At 36.8% G+C, this 14,286-nt stretch overlaps 1 protein-coding gene across 1 annotated transcript in view; it reads right to left on the bottom strand.

The window, feature by feature from the left end:
• The window catches only part of LOC135225704 (failed axon connections homolog), a 13,854-nt gene extending 358 nt beyond the window's left edge, over positions 1 to 13,496 (bottom strand). Inside the window, exons 1-6 of the mRNA XM_064265067.1 lie at positions 13,473 to 13,496; positions 9,369 to 9,518; positions 6,378 to 6,510; positions 5,895 to 6,088; positions 1,961 to 2,169; positions 1,463 to 1,579 (exon numbers count right to left, since the gene is read on the bottom strand). Of these exons, the coding sequence (XP_064121137.1) occupies positions 1,463 to 1,579; positions 1,961 to 2,169; positions 5,895 to 6,088; positions 6,378 to 6,510; positions 9,369 to 9,496 (781 nt within the window). The 5' untranslated portion in view covers positions 9,497 to 9,518; positions 13,473 to 13,496. The remainder of the gene's footprint in view (positions 1 to 1,462; positions 1,580 to 1,960; positions 2,170 to 5,894; positions 6,089 to 6,377; positions 6,511 to 9,368; positions 9,519 to 13,472) is intronic.
• Positions 13,497 to 14,286: the final 790 nt, after the last annotated feature.

The following is a 14,286-nucleotide window of genomic DNA, read 5'->3' as shown; positions in this document are numbered from 1 at the left end:
AAGCGTAAATATTTATATAGTACATATGACACAGTCACATATATACATATATATTAAGAAATCACAAAAGCTAGCACGTTATTTTGTTAATTACCTAATGCCACTGGGAAGGTTCAAAATGAAACGACTGAGTGCCAAGTACTTTCGTCATCTTCGGGGCCCATATTAAACATACACGAAAGTACTTGGAAATTCTGTTGTTCCATTTTGAACTTTCCCAATGGCTTCAGCATATATATATATATATATATATATATATATATATCATATATATATATATATATATATATATAGTATATATATATATATATAATATATATGTGTGTGTGTGTGTGGTATATATCATAGAACATAATCACAAAAGTACCTTCTGTTCGACGTTGCCTGGCAAGCACTATACATTATTTGATAAGCAATCACTTCTGACTTTTTTAATTCAATACCTGGCATTTTGCTATGTTAAACTACTTGAGAAAACGTCGTATTTTTTAATATGAACGCAAATTTGGTTGCAAAATATCAACTAAAGAACCTTAGTCTCGTGATAACGATTGTAGAGACGCTGCTGCATGTCAAATGAGTAAGCACAAATACGTAATAAGATTTATTATCAATACAGTATTATTATTAAAGACAAATTTTTCCTAAAAGCGAATAAGGTGGCTCTCCAAATCCTCCTAGTGTGAATTTAAAGTTATTCCAAGTTATTATCACGATTAGTATTGTTGCGAATGTGCCTACACTCCAGAACAAGCTTAACGAGGTCCCAGAAGTATAACACCTTTACGTGATAAAAGCACAGAATAAAATACCAGATGATTCACACTAAACAAATACAGGTATGCTGAAATTACGGTAAAAATTTTACCTTTCATCGGTTACGAAATTTTCGAAAACAAAATAGTTACATGTTGAATTTCAATTTATCCATCTGGAATAGCGAATGCTTGATCAATTGAGCAGTGAGCAGTTAACACGAGTTTATTCTCGAAATTTTACTCTTTAAGCTTTACTACTTTTCACCAGAAACTTTATCAACTGACAGAAGAATCAAATATTTTACTTGATAAAATTCATACTTATAAAAATCACATGCAGATCAACTGACTTCAACATTATTTATCTCATCTTAAAATAATGCACATTTTAAAAAGTGATCTAAACTAAACTATTGCATTCGATTGCTTATGGATTAGTTGGCGACAATTAAGAACAACAGTGTGAACATCAAGCTGTTTTCAGGCATCTTTGAGCACATGGTTGCCAGATATTGTACCCAGTACCTTATCTTCTGTGTGAAGCCATACTAGAAATGGGGATATTCGTGTGTCACTTGAACAGAATTACTTCAATTTTCTCACCAATACAAGTTACCTAGTGTAAAGTTTTGGCGAAATAATGGTAAACTTTGTCGTCAAGAGTATTCTAGTGTATTTTGTAAACGCTGGATATCATACTGTACCTGTCACCATCGTATAATAGGGAGAGTCCGGAGCATTCCATAGTAGCTGCCCGAGTTGTCCAAAGATGGAGCAGTCAACCTCGCAGGGTTCGTCTCCCATCAAGAAGGGTTTTTCGCCTACAAAAACAAGAGATTTGATGTACACTACTCGATACTCCAAACCGCGTCACGACCTTTATGGCCATCGTCGCAGTCATAAAAGCAAAATTATAATTTATAGGACGTGTCATTTTAACACTTGTAAGCAAGGAGTCTTAATGACTTATAAATTATGAAAAGGAAGGGTACTGTAAAGGATAAATACAAAGGAGAAATACAACATTCCATCTGATAGAAGAGAGAGGGAAAGGAGGGGAGGTGTTCATCTTGATGTTCGAGTGAGATCCCTTTAATTTAAAACAGAGCGAGAACACTTTCCATCTTAAAAATGGTAGAGGGAGAGAAATTATTTTTCGCCTTAAAAACTGTAGAAATAAAGAGAAAACCGTCTAAAATTACCCAAATATATGGAGATGCTCTCGAGATCCTTTCTCATGATCTCCAGCACTTCTGCATCGCTGTGCCTACCGATGCCCTGGGCATGGAGTGCCTTCCTGAATAGGTACCTCATCAGTGGGACCATGTACTTGATCCAGTTGGGGTACACGTTAGTCAGCTCAAATGCCCGGAGGTGGGGATCTGTCAGGTATCTGTGTCTTACCAAGCCCCTGGAAAAAAAATTACTCCACAATGGTTAAATGGACACGAATAAACAATGTCTACAGGATTTTTCCAATAATGAACTTTATGGAAAATAAATAATAAACGCATTTCCTTCAAAAGCATTTGTCAAAATAGAATGCTCATCATGAAAGGTCTGAAAACGATGTTTAAGAAAATTATTTTGTTAACGAAAACAGGAGCAGGAAAACCCTTAGATTCATCCTTGAGGACATTCATACGTACCTATAGCAAACATCCACGATTACCAAAGAACTCTCTCAGAATTTTAAATATAAAAGCCTCAACCAATTTTAAAAGAAATAATGAGCAACACATCACAAATAAATTAGAAATAAATTTATGAAAGTAAGAATGCCCATTATTTGAAAGAGAAATATATACGGTTACATGTATGTATGCGTGTTCATGTATGTATGAAGAGCCAAATCAGAAGACCACAGCAAAAGAAAACGTCGTGTCCTATTCAGAGAATCATCAGATAATCACGTTGGAAACTCATCATTTGCCCATTACCATGCCAGGACAATATTCCATTCATTCCTGTTGCACGCCACACCATCTACTTCTGAGAATCTCAGTCTTTTCCTGATAAAAGAAGAAAAATTAACATCCCTCTCTCTCTCTTACACACACACACACACACTACTGTAGTGTCCCTCTCACTTAGTGCAACCGAATCATAATGATTCTCTCTCTCATACAATATTCCTCTCACTTAGTAAAACTGAATCATAATGAATCCCCTCCCTTCCTCTCTCACATACGTATATGCAATGTCCCTACCACCTAATGTAACTGAATCATAATGAATCTTCTCTCTCTCTCTCTCTCTCTCTCTCTCTCTCTCTCTCTCTCTCTCTCTCTCTCTCTCTCTCTCTCTCTCTCTCTCTCTCTTGAAATTACAAACTTTTGCCATTTATTTTCTCTAATTACTTTACAATATCCCTTCAATCAGTTTTATTTTTTGGTAAACTTTTAAACTAAACTAATCGAGAAGTTATGATCATATTTCCTTTATATTAATGAAAGTAAAGTCTCTAACAATACCTATTAATAATCTATGTTCACGCATTATAAGTTACATTAAAAAAATGGAATGATTTACAATTCCTAACCTTTCTGTACTGTTTCTTTTAAAGTTTTCCAAGTTGATTCAGTCCACAGTCTCCAAACAGCTTTCAGTTTTGAAAAGCAGTTTAATTATGGAAAGACAAATCTAGGATTCGTTTATTTTCCCCAATATTAATTTTATCTCTTATTATTATTATTCAAAATGAGGAATATTATATATTAAACTTCAAAGACATCAACTTCACAAGTGAGCTTTCACTGAAGAGAACAGTATGTACGACAACAAAAACTAGAAAATGCTTAGAAGAGGCAAACGAAGATCTGTATACCTTGCCAGCCTACCATAAACCCACAGAGGCAAAGTCCTAACAATTTTCCATGTGGGAGGCTGGGCCTAGAATGATCGTTAGGGCAGTGTCCCTTGAGCAATAATAATCCCGATTTCTTCATTTTCCCGCTCCTATTAGCTGATCGAGAAATGTTTGGTTGCAGACAACTTACCCAGATACTTAAAATTACATCTAAAGATATTCACATAACTTTTGACGGTACTCATACTATTGAAAAATAACCTAAAAGAACAGTTGCCTTTCATTGTTTCAGTATCAAAGGAAGAAAGAGGGTACCTATTTTGTTACACAATGGTGCAAATGCTGAGCATCATGAGACTCAGTTACTTCCAACTTCCATATGGTATCAATTTCGAGAAGAATAATGGGTCCACTCTAGATGAAAATGATAAACAAATGTCAACGACCTTCCGGCAGATAGTCACTAAAACAGAGTCCTTCCCTTCAGAGCTGATGGGATGTTTCTAATGACAGTACCTAACAGACTGAATGAACGTCCATTGAAATCTGAAGTCCTTCATTCACGGTTTGCTGATATAAAGGATAGATTAAGTCAAGCTATCTCGATTACAGGGTATATAGTCAAAAGAAATTCCAGTTTCCACCAGGTACGAACTATTCCTGAAATTCCCATTAAAGCTCACGTAAAGTTTTCGAAGGCAGCTTCAAAACGACCTCCCCGTTTTCTAAATTCATCAAATCAATAGCTTGATTATTTCAGTTAAGGGCAAAATTGTATTGCCTATGCTTGACACTTTCTTTCCCTGCAATCAAGCCTCTCAAACAATATAGTAATTATTCTTCTCCTTAGCTTGATCCATAACTGGGGTCGCAGTTTATAATGAGCCTTTCCCGGTTGTTTCTATCTGACATCCACCCTTCACCTATTTCTGTTTTTCTCATGTCCTCTCGAATACAGCCTCTCCATCTTCTCCATTTCCATTATCTCTCTCACATCATACCGCTCATCACCTTCCCTCTTCATCAGGTGCCCAAACCATATTCAATCTTGACTTTTGTGCTGATCCCTCCACTATTAATTTCTCATTCCATCTCTTGTCGTCACTCCATTCATCCATCATATTATCTTTCATTTCTGTCACGCTTAACATAGGTTCTTTTTGGCACCTAGCTGAAAATAAATATAGGAGGTCACTTGTCATAATACCCGTCTTCATTTATTCCGTCCGGCTTGAATTTGGTGGTTAACCTTCTTATCCGTATCATCCACTGCATCTATTATCGTGTTTATATAACTCTTAAGCTCTGGTGATGATTACTTATAAACCTTAATCGTGGCTCCCTTGTCATCATCTATCCCACTTGTAATATATTCATCTTTGTTCGACTTCTCTTCGTCCCTCTACCCTTTACAGCGAATCATCCATCTTCACTTACCAGGCTTTTCTCTAGATTCTCTCTTGTTTCTCAATCACAACAATATACAACGGGGGCTCCTCCATTACATCCAACACGACACTGAACAAGAGAGGCTTCAGCGTTGGTCCCTGCTGAAGTCCTACCTTAACCTCAAAGCAGGTAGTCGTCCATAAAGTGCTGAACAAGGTGGCGGTGGTTATATTTTTATACAATTAGTTAATCACATTTACCTTTTTTCTAGTGCTCCTCTAGCCACCAGCCCCCTCACACGTCACAATCCTTGTCTATAGAGTCTGATCAAGAACTCACGCAAAATGGAAATAAACTGGGCCACCGCTGAAACGTTACAGCCTCCATCACGTAAAGCTTTAGCGAATTCTCTAGCCCATGCATCTGGTAACCAACTTGATTTTACATAACAGAGAAAGTGATATTCAACGTCAAAAAACCGATCCGTCACATCAGCTCATACCAAATTTTGCTAATTTTCTGTATATGTAATCACTGTTTTCAAGTGCATTCTTTCACTGATTTACCAATGTATTTTTATATTTCTACTACAGTATTTATAATCACTGATATACGCAAGTAAGGAATAAAAAATAAAGACACCTCGCCATCAATCCTTGCCTGTTCATGTGGATTTAAGTTTTAAAAAGCTTTGAGTATTTCCATATTTAAGTGTACGTAAGAGCTGATTGCTTCCTTAAATTTTACTTTTAATGCGTTAGTTCCTATAAACAACCTACATACTATCGCATTAAGCGTTCTATGCAAAGGTAACTATCTAACTGTTACACACACGAGCGTGAAATTTACAAAGGAGCATTCCTTCAAGAACAAATTTATATCGAGGCAAAATACGCATTAAAAAAATAAAACTTAACAAGTCTATAAAAAATACGAACCAGTAGAGATGTTCGTCAACCATGATCTGGAAGGCGTTGGCAATCGCTTTCTCTTTGTCCGACAAGTGACTGCTGAAACTCTTGTTGTTAGCTGACAGATGATCGATGATTAACTGAGAATCCGTCAAGTCGACTCCGTTCAGTGTTATCCAGGGGGATTTACCCTTGGAGCTTAAGGGAGACTTATCCTCTATCTGCAGAAAACGTTTGGCTTAAAAATATAAGGAACTTTTTATTAAACGACCATTAAAGTAGAACATTAATTCAGTTCAATTTAAAATGATCAAATAAAAGGTCAACAATATTCATTCGCTAGGTCAGATGATCACTACTATAATCTGCAGCTGGTAACTAAAAAAAGTTATAACTTGAATACTCTCTCTCTCTCTCCGTAATTCGTGGAAATAGAAAAGTATACGTAACCCATAATAAAGAAATATGCGCAGCAAATTCATTAACTTTTTAAAACGGTCACTCTCCCACCTGAATCTTGTATCCTGCCATCCTAAGATAGGTCTCGAGTTTCAGGCCGAAGGGCGACATATGAGGGCAGGTGTATCCTCGACCGAAGGTGTGGAGGACAACGACGTCCTTTCCAGCAGCATCCCATTCCTTCCTGGAAGACAAATAAATAAGCAACTGTCCTCAAGTCCTAAATCAGCATCTCCTTCTTTCTATTAAAAGACGTAATTAATTTCAGACAATTTTTTGTTCCTTAAACGAATTCTCACAATTTGAGACGAGTAAATAAATTAATAAAGAGAAAATAAAGATAAAGGTAACTATATATTCCTTACTATGTGTACTTACATCCAGGAATGAGAAAACTTCCACTCTTATAAGCATCACAAGAAAATAAACGAACGAAATACGACGAAAACGTATAAAGAAAGCCTTAACACCAATTTTTATGTGGTGTGTATGCATAATCTCCAAATGCATTCAAAAGCAGGAATGAGTGTACGGGCGATTAGCATATGCACATATATGACAAACTCCAATCTACAACTACAAGACTCATTACTGGACGGGGTTTTTCGTTTAATTGGAACCAGGCCGCAAGTTTTAGCAACGATCGATGTATTATAAAGTACAACTGTTAAACAAACGCCCATTCCATTAATTTTATTCATATACATATTTAAAAACCTTCTAATCTACCTTGAGATCACCTACCCTATTTTGTTTATTATCTACCAACAACCTTCTAATCTATCTTTGATAACAGCCACCTTTTTACTTTACTTATTACCTACCAAGCTTCTAATCCTCCTTTGATATCACCCACCTTATTATTTCATTTATCTACCAACCTTCTCATCTAACTTTGACAACACCCACCTTATCATTTCATACATTACCTACCAGCCTAATTAAACGTCTTTTTATCTGGTCCAAAACTGCCAAAGACGCCCTGGATACTAATCTGCGCATTTATTTATCATTTAAAATTTGCGCAGCTGTCAACTGAAATCATACGGCGAGCTCCGTATTATCTATTAAGTCTACACCATCGTAACACCCTACGAATAAGAAAGACTTGTTGAATCACTAAATGAATATGAATGCGAAATTGGAAATTGCTTGCAATAAATCAATTTTGCAAGCCACGCAAAACTCACCAAAATAGCAAGGCTATAGCCTTAGTCGTATTATCTTCAGTCTTCCTGGGACTTCAAATCTGAAAGCTCTAAATCCAACATTCTTCCCTAACTAGTGGCTCTATTAGCAACGCAACCTGTAAAGTAGACGCATTGTACGTAGGGTCTGCGTCTCAAAAAAAAAAAAAAATGAATAAATAAATATAAAATTCATACTAGATTATCCTATAGGTATAATTAATCCTGCGTTCACTAGCACAGCTGTCACAAAACAAAAACAAAAACAACTTTATTGACTAACATTAGGATCAAAATAACTCTTGCATGTGAACTAAACTCTCTTCATTGTCTCTTTCGGAAAGCATCAGCATACCCCTCTCGAACAAGATTAGGCTCCTTATTGCAGAAAACTAACATACGTCGAGTATTCAATGTCAACTTTTCTACACAGTTAAAGTGAGCATTTCCAACAGTTCTCTATGCTAATTGACATCATGATTACTGGTATCCTCAAAGTAAAGATTGGTTTTAATGACGCCACTGTATAAAACTAAGTTTGAGCGAATAAATATAACAGGAGCTTTCTACCTTCACTAAGGTCCTCTTCAGCTGAGAACTTTAATGAGGGTCGAAAGCTCCTATTATATTTATTCAATTAAACTTGGTTATATACAGTGACTTTCTTAACCATTCAAGACTAACACGAAGAATGAGTTTATTACCGGAAACTAAAGATTTGAATCCTCACAAAAGACATTTGCTCTTGTTGTGTCGAATCCCTTCAAGTATAACATCTCCCAGAAACAAGCAAGTTCTAGTATTTGGGGTCTTTACACCACTCTAAATACAAACTTCAACGCTCCGGATTCAAAGCTGATACACATACGCATGTTCGAAGCCTCAAACCGTCCCTTCCATCCTATTTTTCGAAAATGAGTAAGGAACGAAGATTACTATTCCTTACCACCTGTTCTCTCCATCCTAGGAACATGTGAAAACGCTTGCGCTCTTGATCATATACTCTCGCACTCCAGCCAAGTTTCAGTCTATTTACAAATCTCTGTCTTCCTTATACAATGAATTTTTATGAAACCACATTCTTTCACAATTGCTAAAAATCAGTATCCATGATCAGTTGTTTGTAATTTTCTGTCTCCTCTCTTAATGTTTCACATTTCTCAGTCACTAGTCATGAAATCGCATGTAATTCATGCATGCTTAAACCGTAGAGTTTTTATCTATTTGTCTATTCCCTGAAAATTTGCCCTAGCATGAATCATCCTCTCTCTAACATGAAATTTCTGTTCTATGAGACAATACATTTGACAACAGCCACGGGCACTGTCATTATACCTATCTCTTACTTTGTAGTCACCTCCTCTAGTTTTATCTTAGTATGGTTCTGATCATTTGAAACTATCTATAGCTGGTAGCTAGTCCTGTGATGACAGGTTGGTTTTCTTAAGTGCAGTAAATCTCTCAATTACTTTGGACATTCTTCACACCTACACATGGGTGCCAGCACATAGGGCAAGGGGGTACTCCCCCTGAAATCCTGGAAAATGTTCTTTATATTCTAATATATAGTATAATATACATATATATTATATATAATTGCTATTTTATATACTAATATATATACATATATATTATATATAATTGTCTTTATTCATTAAAGAAATGCAGGCGCTGACTGGTTTTGGAATTAACCTGCTAGTTCAAAGGGTCAACAGTGTTTGGCTGCTCGATACCGGAAACTATCCTAGTATGTATTAAGATTGGCCCCACCTTGGAAAATTTACTGTGGGCCACCATGCATCTACAACAGATACATTTCCCGTTTCTAAAATGATCTGAGTTTCGAGAGACTCACCTACGCAGCTCCTCCCTCCAAGTGCTCAGAGCAGAGATGGTGCAGACCAAGACCAAGAGGAGCGTGAGGAACGTCCCATATTCCCAAAGGGTGTCTCCGATCGCCGTCAGGAAACCAAACAACGACATTTTTCCAGTTTCACGCAAACGCCTGTCGAAATATTGCATTATAATTACATGTGCGTTCATGGTATGAAAAGTGTATGGAGAAGAATACAAAATTCATTTTTTTTTAAATAAAGTGTCTTGATTTACTACGGTATCCAGTACAGGAATTCTCTCTTATCAACTTTTAACGGGAATATTACAATTTCTCCCTTTCCTCCACTGCTTGGAGATCAATTCTGATTTCTGTACGAACTGTATACCGCTCTCGTGGCAAATAATAATAATAATAATAATAATAATAATAATAATAATAATAATAATAATAATAATAATAATAGGCTAAATCTCCTCGCATAGACTGTGATGACCATAAGATCAAAGTGGCTGACTCTTATACAAGAAAACAGACCAGCACCAAGACCTTGATTAATAGAACTCGCAGATTTTCCTTATTCCTGTAGATCTGAATTCCCTTACCTATACACCTTCCTACCATCTCTACAAAAATCTCGCAGGTTACGATGGTAGGATGTGAACGATGTTTGAAGGAGTACAGAATGCTTAGAACTGGTTATGGTAGAGTAAACCGGGGGAGACGGTAGAGCTAAACCTCCATTAGTCTACTATGCTGAGGATTCACAATATCACGTGCATTGTTCCGTTGGGAATAGCAATGAAGCATAATAAGCTTAAATCATCAATGGGCCACGTGAGAGCGAGAACAAACTACATGAGTCACCACGTTCACTCGTACCTAAGCCTTATACAGGAGGACCATTATGGAAGTTTATATAATATATATATATATATATATATATATATATATATATATATATACACACACACATATATATATATCTATATATCTATATATATATTATATAATTTAATAATAATAATAATAATAATAATAATAATAATAATAATAATAATAATAATAATAATAATAATAAAACGCAATGGACATCAATTTAACGACGAGAATTCACGAGTAATAAATTCCACGTTTAGACTTAAAGATCATCATCATCTCTCACCATTTGCCACTATGAAAGTAGGAACTGTTCTGAGCTTCGGGACATCATCGTCACTCGGGGGCGGGACTACTGCTGCGCCGTCCCGACCCTCTCAAAAATTGCTGTCATTTATGAAAGCATGAGAGCAAGAGTTCGATAAACGAAACCTATCAAATAGCATGAACTTGTTACTAAAAGTACTGGCTGATGAACATGTAGACATGACACTTTTACGGTAGTCACAACACTGAAACATAACCAATTTACACCGAAATATGCATTTGACCAAAACAATATGCCTACCGGTATCACGGCTCGTGTCGTAACTTGGTCACAGACTGCAGAACTGTATCCCTATGATTCATACAAACTGTACTGAAGTCAGAATCCTGACTGTAGTCGAATTGGGCAAGAGTGGATTGTCTCGCGTCCGTGTATGGTCATAAATCATCTCTACTTGTGTCATTATTCTTCACTGCTTAGCTCCATAATTCTTCAAATAAATGACAAATTGTATTCTATATCAATAACTAAAGCTTAGCGGAGCGAGACATGAGCATAACTCAGCACGTTACAAACCAGAATCATTCAGTCCAAGCGGGAGATATTACACATTGGCAGCGTTCACGGTCTAGGGTCTAGTCTTGTCCCTAGTCCTACTTCGCGCTTTGAGGAGTTTAATTCTAGTAAATGAAAGCTTGACCGAAACGGATGATTTAATTTTAACGTATTTATTTCCTACATACCTATCCACCATGAATACATGTATTTTAGATATATATCTTTTTATAGTGGAGCTGCAATGCGAGGAGGCATCAATATCTATCATCCGTTCGAAAAATATTACTTTAATAATATCGATATACTCCACAATAATAATGATCGTCAATAATAATACCTGAAAAATAATAAGACCTACTTTACCTTAATCAAGTTCTATGAATTTTTGGTGTATTTCTGTATTAAGATTAACTCTTCCACAACCAGTCGTTTGCAGTCTTCTCATTCAGTTGAGTTGACCAACATAATTCACATAGGCCGGTATTTGGCTGGACGCCCTCAGTGTCAAGCGCCGTTGAAACATTATGCTCTAACGCCCATCTGTAGGGGCGTGTCCATGGGGAAGCACTTTGATCGCAAGAATCTAAGCTTGGTGACCTTAATAAGGAATCTAGAAGATTGGATTGGGTGACAACAAAGACTATGAGACAGGTTCAGTATACGTGCAAATTAACTTCACCTAGCGAATGAGAAAAATAGTCAATTTCAATTCAACTGAGTTATATGAGTCAATGACAACTAAATAACACGGCCAAACGGCACTAGATAAATAACTATTAATATTAATAATGCTGGTGCTGTTAAAATGCCACTGTGTATATACCTAATGGCACAAGATATCCAGCAAAGAAAAAAAATTACTTCTCAGGAAATGCTTAAATTCACAGGAAATGCTTGAAATCCGGCTGCAGTAGTCGGATACATCGAATACGACGTTTATGGCTCTCTCTCTCTCTCAAGACGGAAAGCTCATCAACCCGACTGCGTTACCACTTTTTAACCAAACAGCCTGCTGAATGACTCGATTTCTTTTAAAATTTGCTTACCTGCTGGGGGTTAGGAATCGTAAAAACCTGATGCTTAAAAGAAAAACTGAATCGAGCAAGTAAATGTCGTAATCATTAGAATTTTTAACTTCAAGAGGAGAATGGTATTTAGGCTGGGTACTACAATCACATCTCGCACACACCTGCTCCCCAACTTCCCCGCCCAATCACCAACACCCACAACAAAATGTCCTTTTCCAGATATGGATCTCATAAAAAATTTTTTTACGAAAATGTCTAAGCAGAATTGTTTGAGTGGTCCTTCAAAGCAAAAGAGACAAACAAATCCGGCTTTTTAACGGCATGAAAATTTGAGTTTCTTAACGATATGTTCAGCTACACGGTGATGTGCAAAAATTTATTTTTAAGTACATTTTACTTGAGAACTTGGAATTTTTCTACTTATTTAGTTAAGAATTAAAGATTGTAAATTACATTGGAAAAATTCAAATGATGAGGGGCGAGTTTCATATAGGCCTAGGTATACCAGTTTCAACACGACAAATTTAAGTCATTCCTAAGGACAGGGTTCAAATAACCACATCAGGGAACAGACAGCGATTCCCGCTGACAACAGGTTTTAATGATATAATAATAGTTTTCATTCACAACGTCTTTGTAAGATCATACACTAGTTTCTTTTAGCTTATGCTTAAACTGACTGGTAATAACTGAGGCCTACTTAACCGCTACTCTCAACTTAAGTATAAAGTTGTCTCCTGTGATCGCATAATGTACTGTATTATCCGGGAGGGGTGGTTTCCAGCCAGGGGGAGTCTGGGGAGGGGGTTACAACCATGGTCCTTCAGTGTATATATTTGAAGGACCTTGGTTACAATGGACAAAAAATTTTATGAAGGTGTGCTCTCCCTCTCATTCCCTAATCCTTCTCCAGATGTTGTTATCATGTAGGAATCCATGACGTGTGAATAAAGTCCTCAACTAATTATTAACTGGTTCTTCCGATTGTCTCAATTCTGTAACTATTTCCAGTAAGTACCATAAACAAGCTCGAATGATCTTGTTATATTCTGCCAGCGAACAGAACTTGAAAGAATCAACAACATACCAACAGTTTCTAAATTCTTTCTTATTACACCTCGAAACGGGTCGACCGGTAGCATTATCATGTTCAAGCCGTAAACGTCAATAATACATCTATAAATAACGGATTCATTACACCAGTTCTTTCTTCTGGCAGTTTTCGGCAACAATCCATACCATGCTGCACTTCACACTGACAACAATCTACCATTCTATGCTTTTATCAGTACGGCACAAATTTAGAAAACAAGTGTATTTAAGTACCACAAAAGCTAAGCGGGGTTTTCTTTCAAGTTCACAAAAGACGTAGGTTAGCAACGACACTTGTACAGACACTGAAGCGAAATATTTCGTTTTCGTCGGTCTCCCACACCCTCAACCAACGTGGGTCCTATGCCGCCAGACAAGTCAACTGAATAGTGTTCACTCGTGGCCACTCAGCGAGCATTACAAACTAAAAGTTTGCTTGTTAATAAAAGATTTGTTCATAGCTGCTTGCGTATCTTCTCCGGAGACAATCAGAGATTTATAGTGTAGTCCTGTTTGCACAGAGAACTGTTAATTTAATAAGAATGGTGGAGATAAGACTAATGGCAACAATGAGCTATTGATAAGTGAAATGCCTGTTGCCACAGCAACTTGTGCTCAACTGTAAGAAACGTTCATCGCGATTGTCTCTGCTCTCGAGAGCGTTAATAATTGTGCTATCTAAACCAATTAAAATTCAGCCATATTTTGTATCAATAGCGAAAATCACAAACTCGCAAATAAACAGCTTTACATCAGACTGCTGGCGCGCTAACGAATTCAAGGTTATTTGTGGGTCCCCGCAAGGGCCAAGCATAAAAATATCGACCAACTTTTTATTTTATCTGTAGTACCATTCTATCTGTACTACCATCCTATCTCTTCACGTATTTCCTACACCGATCATGAAAGACAAATTCTACTTTCTCATAAAAAAATTGTATAAATAAATCCTGAAGGATCAGAATTAACAATAGAGGAACCGAGCCGAAAGAATTATGGTAAAAAGGGCCCTTTCACTCTATGCGCATAACATGTGCGTGGTACCACCAGGCTTCTGCGTCGACGCAGATGGGATGTGGTCACGCGGTGCCCAGTGGACCATCATGTTCAATGC

Source organism: Macrobrachium nipponense, chromosome 13 (genome assembly GCF_015104395.2).
Source record: "Macrobrachium nipponense isolate FS-2020 chromosome 13, ASM1510439v2, whole genome shotgun sequence".
Taxonomy (NCBI): domain Eukaryota; kingdom Metazoa; phylum Arthropoda; class Malacostraca; order Decapoda; family Palaemonidae; genus Macrobrachium; species Macrobrachium nipponense.
The sequence above is the reverse complement of the archived record's forward strand: the minus strand, read 5'-3'. Positions and strand labels throughout refer to the sequence as shown.